Source organism: Neltuma alba, unplaced genomic scaffold (genome assembly GCF_004799145.2).
Source record: "Neltuma alba isolate B1F8T4 unplaced genomic scaffold, ASM479914v2 tig00003971_pilon, whole genome shotgun sequence".
Classification (NCBI taxonomy): domain Eukaryota; kingdom Viridiplantae; phylum Streptophyta; class Magnoliopsida; order Fabales; family Fabaceae; genus Neltuma; species Neltuma alba.
In genome coordinates, this window is record NW_021633502.1 from 1 (window position 1) to 16004 (window position 16004).

General features: G+C 33.3%; 2 protein-coding genes and 1 long non-coding RNA gene across 5 annotated transcripts; all 3 read left to right on the plus strand.

The window, feature by feature from the left end:
• The first annotated feature begins 8 nt into the window (after positions 1-8).
• On the plus strand, positions 9-1454 carry LOC114743194 (uncharacterized). Its single transcript, XR_003739980.1, has 3 exons — positions 9-117; positions 629-783; positions 1345-1454. It is a non-coding gene; the product is annotated as an uncharacterized LOC114743194 (long non-coding RNA).
• A 1862-nt stretch (positions 1455-3316) lies between these two features.
• LOC114743195 (trafficking protein particle complex subunit 4) lies at positions 3317-6384 on the plus strand. Of its 3 annotated transcripts, none has more exons than XM_028931384.1 (4): positions 3317-3416; positions 4413-4493; positions 5353-5521; positions 5820-6384. In XM_028931384.1, the coding sequence occupies exons 2-4, from the start codon at positions 4434-4436 to the stop codon at positions 6014-6016; spliced, it is 426 nt and encodes a 141-aa protein (XP_028787217.1). In that variant the 5' UTR covers positions 3317-3416; positions 4413-4433; the 3' UTR covers positions 6017-6384. The 3 variants fall into 3 exon arrangements, with proteins under 3 accessions (XP_028787217.1, XP_028787216.1, XP_028787218.1); XM_028931383.1 differs by having other exon boundaries at positions 3322-3450; XM_028931385.1 differs by lacking the exon at positions 3317-3416 and having other exon boundaries at positions 3939-4493; positions 5820-6050; positions 6173-6384.
• Positions 6385-11789: 5405 nt separating this feature from the next.
• On the plus strand, positions 11790-12881 carry LOC114743198 (expansin-A4-like). The gene is made up of 3 exons (XM_028931391.1): positions 11790-11952; positions 12040-12352; positions 12501-12881. The coding sequence occupies exons 1-3, from the start codon at positions 11790-11792 to the stop codon at positions 12802-12804; spliced, it is 780 nt and encodes a 259-aa protein (XP_028787224.1). The 3' UTR covers positions 12805-12881.
• Positions 12882-16004: the final 3123 nt, after the last annotated feature.

Here is a 16004-nt window from a genome sequence, read left to right on the forward strand (position 1 = left end):
ATCTATGCAGCTTTACTTTCAAATTGATCAAGATGCTGGGATGGCATCAACTAAATTGAAAGCTCTGATTGATCTTTTTGATGAAATAGTAGAAGAACCCCTTTTCAATCAACTGAGGTGATAATCTGATGCCATAATTATCTCATATTTTACCATGGATTTTAATAGGAGTTTTGTCCATGAGGATGTATTCTATTTTGCCTTGTTTAATCTGGGTTGCAGTTGGAATCCATAAATATGTCATTTAAAAACACGATTATCGCATGAGAAAATTTGTTGCTTCTATCAGCTTCATCATGACAGAAAAAAGCCAAAATGCACTTGGACTGCTGTCGGTGATATGAATATGTCATCTGCTCGGATTGAAACTTTGCTTTTGTTCTGGCATTCTGGTGAACTTGTTTCATTGCAAATTGTTCAAATCATCTGTTACTGACATCTTAATGGTACCATAGTACTTATAATGCATATAACTTACCATTACTGATTTTACAGTTTTGGATTCTATGATACCATGCTGCAATAAACAACTTATTTGAAGTTGTGTTTTCCTGTTTCTTTTATTTTCCTCCCATATTCTTGTTTCAGACTTGGGGGGCTGAAATTCTTAATGTATTTCTGGATCCAGGACAAAGGAGCAGCTTGGTTATGTTGTTGAATGCAGCCCACGTTTAACATACCGTGTTTTTTGGGTTTTGTTTCTGCGTTCAGTCATCTGAGTACAACCCCATTTACTTGCAAGGAAGAATTGATAACTTCATAGATGGCCTGGAACAATTGTTGGTAAGTATTCGAAGTCCCTTCCTCTTCCACATCATATTTTAATTGCTTCCTATGGACTATAACAAAAATTAGACGAAATTTGTGTGCTCAAAAGGTTTTAGTAAGCCTTACCATTTTGTATAAGGGGAAAAATATAAGCTGAATAATAAAACGCTGGATTTTTTTTTTTTTGGGCGTAAAAATGCTTAGAGGTTGTAATCAGCAGATTCTGAAATTACTCCATGCTTGAGCTGTAGAAAGTGAGAAATCTTACAGCCTTGTTTATTTACTTGACTAGATTTTTAGAAGCTCAGCTAACAACTTTTTGCTATTAAGTTTAGGAACACAGTCAGCTTGAGATGGCTATCTGTGATCTTCTCTTCCCATTTTTCTTGCATGGGTTCTTTGTATTTGAGGTTCTTCTCTGCTTATTCTTCGAATCTGTATCCGAATGCTTAAACCTATTAAATGTGAATATCTTTTTCAAGGATTAAAAAATTTATTTATAAAAAATGATTGGATGTGTATTTGCTGCAAATTGCTAAATGAAGACTTATTTTGAAATAACAATGGGAATTGCAGGAAGGACTTGATGGCGATTCCTTTGAGCACTATAGAAGTGGGTTGATGGCAAGGCTATTGGAAAAAGATCCGTCACTTACGTATGAAACCAGTAGATTTTGGAATCAGATTGTTGAAAAGGTACTTCACATTTTTTGTGGTTTAGAATGCAGATTTCAGTTATTTATCTTAACAGAAAACATTATTTATCTGAATCAGATTGGTTGCCGCAATGAGTATTTATCTGACCAGAAAACATTATTGATGTTCAGGTATATCTTTGACTTGTCGAAGAAGGAAGCAGAAGAACTGAGAAGCATAACCAAGAAAGATGTCGTCGACTGGTACAAGACGTATCTTAAGCAGTCGTCGCCGAATTGTCGGAGACTTGTTATTCGTGTATGGGGTTGCAACACAGACTTGAAAGATGCTGAAGCAGTACCCAAAAATGTTCAGGTCATTGGAGACCCAGAAGCCTTTAAGATGTCATCCAAGTTCTATCCTAGTGTCTGTTAACTTGAAAGCTGAAACTTCCTTGCGTTGGAAGTGTGGCATGGCCATGGAGGGGCCTTCATTTCGCATTATAATATGGTTGGTGGGCGGTGGCTACTGAGGAACACTTGCTAAAGGTTTCAGAGGAAGAATTTCTGAAGTCATGGCTCTTCAATGATGCCAAATTACTTTTTTTTTTTTTGGTACTCAACCTAATTTATACCCATAAATGGGCTGCACTGTAAACGGTGCAATTTCATTTCAAGCCTAAAGTGGTTTCACTATTTTTTTTTTGTAAGCCTTTCGAAATTTAAGTATTTATTATAGGCTTTAATGCCATAGTTATTGTTATTTTATCGATATGCATTTAATTTTCCATGCTTTCGAATGATTGTTCTTTGTAATTGATTGTTGACCTGAGCTTTTGATAACAATTAAATTGTTCAAGATGCTTGCATTTTTCAGAACAAATATTTCTGTAATGTTATTATATGGTTGCCTTTTCTATTTTCTGTATGCATCCCTTAAGGTCGCAAAATTAAAATTCTCACGCCGAATTATATGGCAATAATTTATAATCAGAAAGCTGCCCAAGAGAAAAATAATCGGAAAACCCGGCTTCTCCCGTCGCTCTCTCGTTTTTGTAGTTTTTGTTTCTTTTTTCTCTCTTGAATCATCTAAAGTTGATATCCATGAGTTTTGTAATCTTTTAAAAATATTTTTACCATTTTATTATTTTATAAACATTACCTTAAAAAATTTCTCTGCCTAACATATTTAGTTTTATTTTGAATACTTGCATTGTATCCATTTATGAAATAATTTTTGCAATATATTTTAGTTGTAGCTATGCGAGGTTTATATTTAAATAATATTTTTTCGGTTCTTAATATAAAATCTAATTATTTAGTTAATTTTGTTTCTAAATATAAAACCTATTTTTTATATTTATCAATTTTTTAAATTACTCATATAAATATTCTCTCAACTATAATCAAGTAAGTGAGGGAGGGAAAATATTAAAAAAGATGATTATGTTGTTTTAGAAAAACATGTCATATTTTTTATAATTAACTAACTTACTTAATTTTTAATATAATCAAATTAATTAAATATGATTTATATTAAAGACCGGAAGAATAGTAATATTAAGGAATTTCAAAATAGAACCTCAACTAAAAAGTTTGAATCGTTTAGTTGGAAATAAAACCATAATTTTAAAAGAGGGTAGAAATTTGTCTCAATTTATAAAAAAATATTTTCTTTAAGTTTTTTAATTTAAACACTCCTAAAAAGAAAATAATGAAATAAGCTCAATTTGAATGGTAAAATTCTAAAGAAAAAAAAAAATGAATTAAATTACAAGAAATGGTTGAGAAAATAAAAATTTTGTCAAGACGAAAAAGGATTCTAGATTATTCTGGCTCCACCATTTAATTGTAAAGATTTTGATGACGAAAAAAAAAATTCAACCTCGTCTGGTTGTCAGATCCATTTTCCTCGTCGACGAACGAGCATTCTGCACTTGGTCGAGCTCGCCGTCGGACACCGTCCACCATTGTCAGCGCTGCGTGGTTGTTCTGCGGCAAGTACTGAAGAAGGTTCAAACCCGGCCTTAACTTCCCCCAAAATCCTGTGAGATTGATTTGTTTGATCTGGCTTTGAATCTGGATTTGAATTCGTTCCCCAGGTCATCTGTTCCCGCGTGGTTCTCAACCCTCGTAAATGACTTGTCTCGATTTGTGTCTGGCAATTTAGAAGCTTGAGTTTAAATCATTTCTTGCGGCTCATTGGTCTGTGAATTTAGAAGCTGTTGACAGAAACAATCAATTGCGCAACTTACTCACTCTAGGGAACACTTCATTATCATAAACTGCAAGATGAAATTGAAAGATCATATATTGCAAGAGTGTTATCACTGTCATTCTTCAGTGGCTTGGAGGAGTTGCTTGGCTTACTAGGGCATAATCTTTAAAGGATCTGGAACAAAAATTGAAAGAGCATGATATCAACTATGCATATTTCAAAGATTTCGGCGGCGGGGGCATGAGTGCAATATAGGTCCGCCTATGTATGCTGATGCTTGAATACACGGGTTTAATGTTGTACCTATGAAATTTTGTCTATACTACTGATGCATGAGTCAGTATGCAAATGAATCTCTATTGCGTTTCATGGCATTTGGTAGTGTGTGATCATTAGTCCTGACTACTAGTTTCTAGAGTGTGATCCTTTAATATTCCTCTCATATGGTGTCATGAGGCAACTTTATTTTGGAATTATGGAACCTGGTTTGTTAGAAACTATGCAAGCTTGAAATCTTTTGTTGTTGATGTTTATGCCCTATGTGGAGCAGCGACGACATACTCTCTCATCTATATTATAAATTAAATGTTATAGTCAGTTTGTTTTCTAAATTAACGGAATTAATTTGCTTTATTCAATAACTTTCATTTCAAAAGTACATGGAGTTTTCTTATACATCTTTTTAGAGATCATAAATGATCTATGGCACTATTGTGTATATTCAATTAATTTCTTCGGTTAGATGCTTATGCCTTGGGATTTTCCCCATATGCTTCCATGTTGACCTTTAGACTCTGGAAAGGGATTTTGGAATGGCTGCAATCTACAGTCTTTACATCATCAATAAGTCTGGTGGATTGATCTATTATAAGGTACGGCATTAGTTCTAAATTCTCCTTCAGACATTTTTTTTTTTCCCTTTTAACCCCTGAGACAAAATTTCCTAGAAATGCTATTCTAAAAAATTTAGTGGAATCAAATGTTCCGGTTTTTACTTCATTCCCTCAAGGTCATGGATTCCAAATGTCAGACTGTTAAGCTTATCAGTAAGGTCATAGGTGTGGACGGAAGCTTCTATTCCTACGAATATATATATATATATATTTTTTAGTAAGCACTGGTATTCTCCTATTAGAGACAATTCTGTTCGAAGTATTATCGTGTGCATCTTTCCCAACAAGGATTCAAACCTCCTACGAATATGTTTAATGAAAGAAATGAGATGACTAAGAAATTCGGTTGCATTTTTTGTGACTTTGTTCTCTGATTCTTGCCTTCCCCAGAAAATTTCCATTTCTATATGATTGGTAATTTTACTTGTATGTTTCTTACCGTTGCTAATGTGTTTGATGTTTCAAAAATATGTCGAATGTTGATATTTGTTGTCTGATGGCACCCAACTCCAATATTCAAGTGATGATAAACACTGCCAGAGTATAATCTAAGCAGTTGGAAACGCTGAAAATAGGAAGAAAGCTTCACGCCGAAAACTCTCCCAATTGTAATCACTCACTGATTACTTTCTTTCCTTAGTACTCTCACCTCATAATAAGCGCTGCACTCACTCTTGCATCTTAGACCTTACTACCCGTAGTCAGATACAAGCTTGGCCCATCAAAGTCCAGGGAACAAATAAATAGAAATAGCCTCAACTTTCTTGTCCGACTTTGGTAAAATAAACAAACAAAAGATAATTTCAATATTTTAATGGTAGTAATTTCTTATGCATAGGATTATGGTTCTGCTGGAAGAATGGATACCAATGACAGTTTAAGAGTGGCAAGTTTATGGCATTCAATGCACGCCATCTCTCAACAGCTGTCACCGGTTTCAGGTTGTTCAGGGATTGAACTTTTGCAAGCTGATACATTCGATCTTCATTGCTTCCAGTCACTTACGGGTATTTTCTTACATTCATGATCTTCAACTCATCATGTCTGGCATTTGAATTCTTTGATGTATATCAGTGTTTTGGTGTATTAAATGGAGAATGAATTTTGGATGATGAAGTGGAGGTCCTAATCCCAAAGAAGATAATTCCAGACGCTAGGTTTCCATACTAGTGTGGGTGCTGCATTTATATTACTTCATTTCTCAAAAACTGAAGCTCCATTGGTTGATCCTCTGACCGTCATTAGTTAGTTGGTATTGATGCTAGTCTAGGAATCCGAAATTACTTATTTTCTTCATCTGTGCAGGGACAAAATTTTTTGTGGTCTGTGAGCCTGGAACCCAGCACATGGAAAGTTTGCTGAAATTCATATATGAGCTGTACACTGATTATGTTCTGAAGAACCCATTCTATGAGATGGAGATGCCCATACGTTGTGAGCTCTTCGATATCAACTTGACACAGGCGGTACAAAAGGACCGGGTTGCATTTTTGGGACGATAAATTACAACCCCCCCCCCTCCTTCTCACGTCTCTGGTTCATACAGGCTCTGAAAATTTTCATTTAGTAGCTTGTACTATTCGGAGATTAGTTGCTTGTTTTTTATCAGACAAATTCCCAGGAGAATCCGTATATCCTTACTAAACTTTTTTCTGGAGCCAGAGATATGCAAAGTGCCCGCAGTCCTATTGCAGTTGGTTGGACAAATTTCTGATTGTGGCATTGAAACTAAGAATGTTAGACCAACTTTGTCTATAGCCTGTACTCTTTTGCATAGCTGAGGAAAGTGCAGTGTTGATGCTCCAGACTTCGGGAGATACTTTTTGTTCTTGCTACATTTGATTTGCAAAAACATGGATAATTGGCATTATGTTTGAGGTGGCATTCAAAAATGCATTAGAATTGCAACAAAAAAAAAAAGAGCCTTATAATAAGATATTTATGGGTAATATTTATAATTAGTTTAATATATTTTATATTTAATGGAATGGTTCCTTCAAAACAAATTATTTCACTAAGGATGTTGGAGCATGCTATATTTTTGTAAAATATGTTTACATTGAGAATTAATACAAGGTAAAGGCTTGGGGGGGTGGGTAAGATCTAATTGCGTCTCTTGTGTATTTTTCTTAACGGCCTCAGAAAATGAGCTTATTATGTCTCAAATATTTCTATTTGAGGCATTTAAAAAAAAAAAAAAAAGTCCTTTGTTTGAGGTGTGAATGGTTTTGATATGCCTCGAATATTTGGATTTTGGCAATTGGGTATCCACCCAGAAGATTGGTCAAAAACTATTTTTTGTATTCTAAATGTTCAGTACCAATAGACTGTTATGCTATTTGGACTCAAAGTTGCCCCATTACTGTTTTAAAAGACCATGATCAGAATTTTTGAATCTATACTTGATAACCTCCTCATTTATATTGATGATCTTTTACTCTTCTCAAAAGACAAATATTCCCATAAATTTTTATTGTCCCAGTTTGGGAAAATATTTGAAAAATATGGGATTATGTTGTTGGCAAAGAAAAGATAGATAAGTGACAGGAGCATAGAATTTCTTAGAATGAATTTTGAAAATGGTCAGTATTATCCGGGACCACATATTGCAGAAGAATTGCTCAAGTGTCTAGACAAAAATCTGACAGCAAAACAAATTCAATAATTTCTGAGGATTATTAATTATCTTAGGGATTTTATCTTTCATGTGTCCAACCACACCAACCATCTGTCCAAACTTCTCAAAAAGAATCATCCTGCATGGGGGACAAAGCAAACATCAGCATCAAAACTCTCAAAAGAATTGCACAGCAACCATCTCCTTTAAAGATCCCTGACAAAGGATTACGAATCCTCCAGATTGATGCCAGTGATGACTTTTGGGGAGCTGTCTTAATTGAAGAAATAAATAAAAAGAAATTCTACTATGGACATATAAGCGGACAATTCAAAAAGTCAGAAAAGCATTATTATGCTACCTACAAGAGGTCTTTGCAGTCAAAAGAGGAATTGAGAAATTCAGTTTTCATCTCAATCCTTATCAATTCAAAGTAGAAATGGACAATACGTCTTTTCCCAGAATTAGATTTTGATATATTTCTATTTGAATTTTAGGTAAAAATGCATTAACTGTCTTAATGCCTTGATGCTAAAATAGAGGAGTTTCCAAAATCTGCATCACAAATTTTTTTCTTTTTTGGGACCCAAAAAAAACTGTATCACGTCTGAAACGAAGATAGTAGTCAATGTTTAGTCAAAAAAATTAAATGTACATCGTATGTGACCGAAAGAAATATCACGTCCGTGTAAGATCGTTGAGCTTCAGTAGTTCATTAGCTTTTGAACGCTCCGAAGTTGGAGAACATGAAGTTTCCTCAGTGGTAAGAACCATGCAAACTCCCAAATGAATATTTGATAATACTAAAGGTAAAATTAGGCATTACAATTAAAATAATGACATAATAATATTTTTTTTAAAAAAAAATAAGTTACCCAGGTACGGGGCAACAAGCGTGTCTCTGCGAGGTCTATTTCTGCAATAATGGGACCAAACCAAAGTGAAAGGAACTTTCATTGACCCCTAAACAAACAGCACAAGCCGAACAAAACTATGAACATGGTTTTCTTCAACTTTTACATATTGATTAGTAGCTATCCCTTGTCATGCTCCTCGTCTCCTTCCTTTTCATCTGTTTTTTCTATTCAGTGTGAAAATTTTATATCATTATCATAATCTTTTTTTCATTTTTGTGTATTGTCATTATCATTGTTATTATTATTATCAAAAGTGGCTCATGTGTAGATCCAAAGAGCCATCTGTTAATACTTTTTTTTCATTGGTCGTCCATTGTTAGTAATAATCTGACAATTATGGCGTGCTCTGTGGTGAAGCTAATTTAGGGATATAATTTTAACAGAATCAGACAATTAAATTATGAATTATACTCTTTACGTTGATTCAATGAATATAATGCACTTTTAAAACATTACTTCTAATCACAACGAGAAAAGAAAAGCGTAATTTTATGAATGGGAATCCTTTGTTCCTTGTTTCACTCACTGTCCCTGTCTACCTGACAATCACTGTAGCCTTACACATACATAATAAGCAACCAAGTATTCAAATTTTAATATGCATTATATCAATACACAATCTGATATAAAAGGTGTCCAGGAAGATCGAAACCTAACAAGGAATCATATATTATTCTTTCCCATCAGAACAGACAAGAACTGAATTTTTAGAAATGAGTAAAAAAGATTATGAAACATGATTCTTTTCCAACTTCGTGTACTACATTGAAAGAGAGCAGCATATTATAGTATATATCCTAATGATTGATTCTACAACGCTTATATGTGTGTGTGTGTGTGTGTGTGTATGATCAATAAACATGAATTATTGAATGGGTTAAGAAGATACCAAGCTGAAACTTTGCATGTGATCCCAACATGATAGGCCCCAGTTATCTTACCGCCTTCATGGGTCCTTCATTTTAGCTTAGACATCCCACAATCTGACATTCTATGGAACTCTCTCTGGCTCTCATTCTAAAATCAAATAAAAATTAGGTTTATCACTCTTCCTCCTATATTAACATGACTGGTGATTAGATCTAGTAGAAGAGACTTGATTTTCTTTGAGTATGAGTCAAAGGTTTGTGAATAGAAAAAATTACGGTGGAAGAGTTATCATCAATCGATTAAGCTTAATAATACTTCAATCTAATCCAATAGTACCAAAAGTACAAAGGCTAGCCAAAACATGATTAGTTGTAGTTGATGGCTATAGTTTTAGTGTCTTTTTTTGACGATGTAACTAGGATTTTTTATTGGGAGTTGTGAAGACAAGATGCTTGGCATACCAAATACTTGTGTGGGCAATTGAAAATGGAGGTCCATGTGAAAGGAGGGGTTGGTCGAATAATGAGATTCAGTTGAGAGAAGAAGGGAGGCCAATGAAAGCAAAAGAAGCACAGGACAAAGAGACTTTTGCTCCATACATGTTCATGAATCCAAGCTCTCTGTTCTCTTCTGTCCTTCTCCTGATAACCCTTTGTCATTACACTTGTCTAAATTAATAGATCAACATGTGATTTCATTTTCTACCCATGTCGTCCTCAAGCTATATGTATTTGATACCCAGCATTATCGGACTAGATTCAAACATTGTCAGATCTAATTAAGAGCTATTCTCTAATGCGGTCAATATTTATTTTTATCAACATTTTCAAATTCAATCTCTCATTCTTTTATAGATATTTTTTTGAATGTTATCTCTCAACTTTTATCTCACTTTTAACAAGAACAATTAGTTTGTAGTTAAATTTAAACTACAAACAAAATCTTATATTAACAGCTTATATTAATGGCTGAACGCACTTCACCCAATAATCTTTTTGTTTGAAATAGTTCAAGCAATCTTAAAAGATGCACGCTCACTCAGTTTCTCTCTTTTTTAAAATCATGAACGAAGTTTCTAAGCACATTTAAAAGTTATAATCATGCATGAATTGAGATTTTATTAACTAAATTAATAGTTGCTTGAAACTTTATATGAATTTGTAAATAAAATCGGATTAAGAATTAGGCATTTAAAATATTTTAACGAATACAAATGAAATTAAAGATTATTTTGAATGTGGTGCATTGGTCATTTCATGTGACAAGCATTGAACAAACACTAAGCCAAAATCATCTGATTCCCCGTCTGCCTCCACATTTCGGTGCAAAATCCCTTTAAATATGAAGAAGAAAACAATAAACTTGAAGGACATAGGGAATCCTCTGATTCTAAATCTTTTTTTTTTTTTAATTGTACTAGCAGCAGCATCTTGAAACAGGTCAAGAGATCACCCCCACAGTACTTGAAAAAAAAATATTGTTATTCATATTCATATATTACCAACAAATTATAGTATATCTTTGTGCTCTAATTAAAAATTTAATAATAATAAAAAAATAAAAAATGTGGTTGGGGGGGGGAGAGAGAGAGAGAGAGATGGCCCCATTGAAACGCATCCTCACATAGTCACATGTCCCTTTTTTTTTTGTGGTAAATGACGACGATTAAGATGTATGGGTATAACTGAAAGCATTAATTGATTTAGTTTCATCATATAGAATGCCATGCATTTTTTTGATTAGTTTAATAAAGAAAAGTGAAAAGTACTTGTGATAAATGCGACAACTAACTTGAAATTATGTATCAATAATAATATTTTAAGCGGGTAGGTCAAGCAATTAGCATACTTTGTCCAACACTCATGATTGTAATTAAAACAGACTGGAAGCAAGGCTGTTCCAAATAAATAATCAGCCCATCAAACCACTTTAATTAATTCAATTAATGTAATAAAATATTTTTTTAAAAAAAGAAAGAAAAGAACACACCCATGTATGTGGCAAATTATCAGTCACTCGCAAAGATTCATTCCTCCTTCCTCTTCAGGAGGATCATGCATCATGCTCATGTTTTTGTAACCCCAAGATTGCCAGATACTTCCCCATGTGCTCTGATCCTCTGTTATCTTCTTTTAAGACCCTACCCCTTACAATTCTCATAGTCATATGGTTCTCTTTATCTCTAGTCACTTCAACTCTTTTCTCAACTAGTTGAACACCAAACTTAGAAACCTAATAATGTATCTCTCAGAGTTCTTATCCATTACCTGCAGACTGAAATACCCTTCATGAGTTATAAACAGTAACTTGTCATGGAATTTGTATCATATATAGGTTAGATTTCAACTCTATATAACATATTTTGAAAGAGACGAATAGATTAAAGAAGATGGATATAAAGAGAGAAAATATACTCCACATTCAGTGCCTTTCTCTCTCTGTTTTGATCCATTAATGGACAGCTCAACTTGTATTTCACTCAAATTTACTCATATCTACTCCATATAGATGGGGCAATATCACATGAGCTTTCTCCATATAGCGGGGATACTGTTATACCAGAAGATTCAAAGAAAGTGACAGTGGTCGAAGAAAGCTGAGAAGGAAAAGTAGGTGTTTAAGGGGAAGGGTATGGCCCACCAGCTTAGGTGTTGGGAACCCCAACAAGAACCAGCGCATGTGCACTTTAATTTGTCATTGTTGTGTGAGTTTTTAGCCAAATGAGACCCCCCCGCCCTCCTTCCTTTACATTGTTCCCCATCTTTGTATATAATAGAGGGCTTCACTACAACCACATAAACCACACCAAACAGCTTTAACACATTCCTCAGTTTCTGCTGCTGCTTCTTCTTTTTCTTTTTCTCCTTTACAATGGCACACCACACATTTTCCTTTTCTTCTTCTTCTGCAATGATGCTTCTCATTGTTGTCTCCATCAGCATTCTCCTCCAAGACTTCACCGCCACCGGCTATGGCAATTGGCAGAGTGCTCACGCCACCTTCTACGGCGGTGGTGATGCCACGGGCACAATGGGTGAGTTTTTGCTTGGCACTACTTCACCAATGGTTTGTTTTTGGAAGATTTGATTGAGCTGAGCCGTTTAGTGGTTTTGACATGCAGGAGGGGCATGTGGGTATGGGAATTTGTACAGTCAGGGCTATGGAACCAACACGGCAGCTCTAAGCACAGCTCTGTTCAACAATGGCTTAAGTTGTGGGGCGTGTTATGAGTTAACATGTACCAGTGATCCAAGATGGTGCAAGCCTGGCTCCATCATTGTCACTGCCACAAACTTTTGCCCTCCAAACTTGGCTTTGCCCAACAACAACGGAGGTTGGTGCAACCCTCCACTTCAACACTTTGATATGGCCGAACCTGCCTTCCTCCAAATTGCTCAGTACAGAGCAGGGATCGTCCCTGTCTCCTTCAGAAGGTAACAGAAGCTGAAAGTTAAAACCTTTCTGTAGTTTCATGAACTGTCACGCTGCTTAAGGAAATTCTGGCACTTATATAGTTAGAGAATGGAGCTTTTGTATCATGTGGTGATGATGAGAGTGGTTTCTGATTTATTAATGTGACAGAGTTCCGTGTATGAAGAAAGGAGGAGTTAGGTTCACCATTAATGGTCACTCATATTTCAACTTGGTTTTGATCACCAACGTGGGAGGAGCAGGGGATGTTCATGCAGTCTCAATCAAAGGGTCCAGAACTGGCTGGCAATCCATGTCCAGGAACTGGGGTCAGAACTGGCAGAGCAGCTCCTACCTCAATGGCCAAGCCCTCTCTTTCCAAGTCACCAGCAGTGATGGTAGGACCCTCACAAGCTACAACGTGGCACCTCCCAATTGGCAGTTCGGCCAGACCTTCCAAGGTGGTCAGTTTTAATGTACTGACCAAATCCTATTATTTCAAGTATTATTTTGGTAGGATAATGAGTTGTAAAAGTGTTAGAAGGATTGATTCTGATAAGATGAGAAGGTCTTATTATAGATCTTCAAAGAAGCTGAGGTGATATTATTACACCCGCAAAGACCTTTTACATATGTGTGTGTATGTATATTTTATATGTTAAATTTTAACCAGAGGCTTAATTTCCTCTATTATTACCGTTTCTCTCCTTAATTCTGACTATAGGGCCCTTCAATAAAACTCAATGAATGGATAATTCGTGTGTGTGTGTGTGTGTGTAAGAGTTCTATTTTGTAATTCTCCCATTTCGTAATTGTCCTCGAATTGAAATATCTGAGCAACCATAGTTTTTGTTCAGGAAAAACTGATGAAAAACGTATAAAAATGAATAGCTAAAGGATGAAAAGAAGGCTAGACGACTTATTACTATAGGGCTTATGTTCTACATATAGATAAATACCTGAAATCAGTCTCTAAATTTATCACATGACATTTGAAAGCAAACACTAATTGACTAAATTGAGTACATTAAAAAAATTTGTTAAGTTAGTTATTTATAATAAATATATGTTATTTTTTTAAGGATACTTTTGCTAATCATGTGTATTAGCTAAAATTATCATTCAATAAAACCTTTAACATATGCACCTATTATAAGAACTATTTAAAAATAAATAAATAAATATGGAGAACAAAATAAATTGAGATCTCATATTTAATATCAAAATGAATACCAAACTAACTTAATATATGAAGCACCAATCATGTGCATCTATTATAAGAACTATTTTAAAAAAATAAATAAATATGAGGAACAAAATAAATTGAGATCTCATATTTAATATTAAAATGAATATCAAACTAACTTCATATACGAAGGACCATGGTACTACAAGTTAAATGAGTAGAAATTTGGAAGTGAGAAAAATAAAGTTAAGGTCTATTTTATGTTCTGGGTTTATTTTAGAAGCAGTGCACCTTTTAATACAGATACGTCCAAATTTTAGGATCAATTCAAGTTTCATGCATCAAATCAGGCTTCAATATCAATTAAAGTTTCAGCTTCGAAGGAATTTCATAATGGGAATGGTACTATATTGTCTGGTTATTATGTATTATTCAATATGACTATGGTGCCCTTGAAATATACAATTCATGCGCACTAAGTCAGTCATGAAAGCAAAATGGGATCGTAAGAAAATCATCCCAGCCTGATAGCCAAAAATTACTTAACCATTAAAATTATATTATCCGTTTCTTAATATAAAATCTCATTTAATTTTTATTTTAATTCTAAATATAAGATTTTAATCTATTTTATCTCTCATATTTATTTATTTATTTAAAGGTGATTTTTATAATAAAGACAGTTCTAACCTCCCCAATAGGTATCAGGTTGCTTGTACAATGACTTTGTGAGTGTTGCCTTCCCACGTTCAATTTTGATGCAATAAGATAGGCTAAATGCCTCGTACTATTCACACAAAAAAAGACAGTTCTAATCAATATATTTGATTAGTAATGATATTTTAAGAAATACAATACATATATATAATAAATAATTAACTTAACTTATTTTCTTAATCTATTTAAATTAATCAACTATTTTTTATATTTAAAACCGAAAGCAATATATATATAGAGAGAGAGATACACACAGAGAAAACATCACAGTCCGCACCGTGAATTCTCCATTCTTTTATCGTCATTTGTCTCTTCCAAAATTTCGTTGGGCCAACATTAAATGAGGCAAATTAGTATCTTAAATTTTATTTTTTAATATTTAATATAAGAACTCATTTATTTTTTATTTTGATTTTAAATATAAATATAAATATAAATTTATTTTTATTTTATATTTATTTTTTTAAGATGATTCTTGTAATAATGATAAGTTCTAATCAATATATTTGATTAATAAAAATATTTTAAAAAAAATAAGTATTTATTACAAATAATTAACTTAATTAATTTTTTTAATCTACTTGAAGTCTTAAACTAATCAACTGATTCTTATATTAAAAAAAATTAAACAAAAAGGCAAAAGACATTTTGGGACGCAAACATCATGTTGTGTAGCTATCATAGGGGTGTGTTTGGATAACTTCAAACCATAGTTTGGAGAATAGCTTCTGCAGAATAGATTCTGGAGAGAATAGATTTTGAAAGAATAGCTTTTTTGAAAAAATGATTCTGATAAAGTGAGAGTGTTTGGATAGTTGTTGTCAGAAGTACTTTTTTATATGTAGAAATTACTAAAAATGACATAAGTTTAAATGATAATTATATATAGATATATTTCATAATATATGTTTATTTGAAATAAATAAAAAATATTAATAAAAAAATTAATACGTATATATATTAATAAAATAAATAAATATGTATATACTCCTCCGGTCCTTATTATAAGACCCAATTTGACTTTTTATTTGGTCCTAATTATAAGACCCAATCTATTTTGTCTCTTATATTTATCCATTTTTTTCCAAGATAATCCTTCTAATAATGATAGTTTTAGCCAATATACTTAATTAGCAAGGATATTTTAGGAATGACAACACTTATTTATTATAAATAACCAACTTAACTTACTTCCTTAATCTCCTCAAATAAGTCAATTGGGTCTTATAATTAGGACCGGAGGAGTATATTAATAAATAATATATATTAATAAAATAATTAAAATTAAAACATATATATATTAATAAAATAATAAAATAGGTTTTTCGTAAAATAATTATTAATACCATGGTTTCCAGGACTTCACATGACGGTGAACGAGAGATATGGCGGGTGGTGTGTTGCGTCAACTGAAACCAAGGTTTCCAGCTCAAAACCATGGTTTTGCTGGAAACCATGGTTTTTAAAAAATAAAAGGTGTTTGGCAAATTTTTTGTCAAACCATGGTTTGGGAAACCAAACCATGGTTTGGCAAAAAACCCAAACACTCCTATAGAATACTTTCACTAAGGATCATTTGCATACATTATAATTTAACATGTTTTGTCTAGAATATTATACTTCCCGTCTTAAATATAAAACCTTTATCCATATTAATATAAAGGTTTTATATTTCGGACCAAAAGAGTAATTTTCTAAATTTAGCATCCTGAATTAATTATAAATTTTTTAATTAATTAATCAAATTTATCTAACTAATAACATTTATATTT

What these genes read in the sequence shown, in the direction of transcription:
- LOC114743198 (XM_028931391.1), top strand. Translation starts at nt 11,790, where the DNA reads ATGGCACACCACACATTTTCCTTTTCTTCTTCTTCTGCAATGATGCTT. An exon ending in TGATGCCACGGGCACAATGG is followed by an intron (nt 11,953 to 12,039) that starts GTGAGTTTTTGC and finishes TTTGACATGCAG; the next exon opens with GAGGGGCATGTGGGTATGGG. An exon ending in GTCCCTGTCTCCTTCAGAAG is followed by an intron (nt 12,353 to 12,500) that starts GTAACAGAAGCT and finishes TTAATGTGACAG; the next exon opens with AGTTCCGTGTATGAAGAAAG.
- LOC114743195 (XM_028931384.1), top strand. Translation starts at nt 4,434, where the DNA reads ATGGCTGCAATCTACAGTCTTTACATCATCAATAAGTCTGGTGGATTG. An exon ending in GTGGATTGATCTATTATAAG is followed by an intron (nt 4,494 to 5,352) that starts GTACGGCATTAG and finishes TCTTATGCATAG; the next exon opens with GATTATGGTTCTGCTGGAAG. An exon ending in TTGCTTCCAGTCACTTACGG is followed by an intron (nt 5,522 to 5,819) that starts GTATTTTCTTAC and finishes TCATCTGTGCAG; the next exon opens with GGACAAAATTTTTTGTGGTC.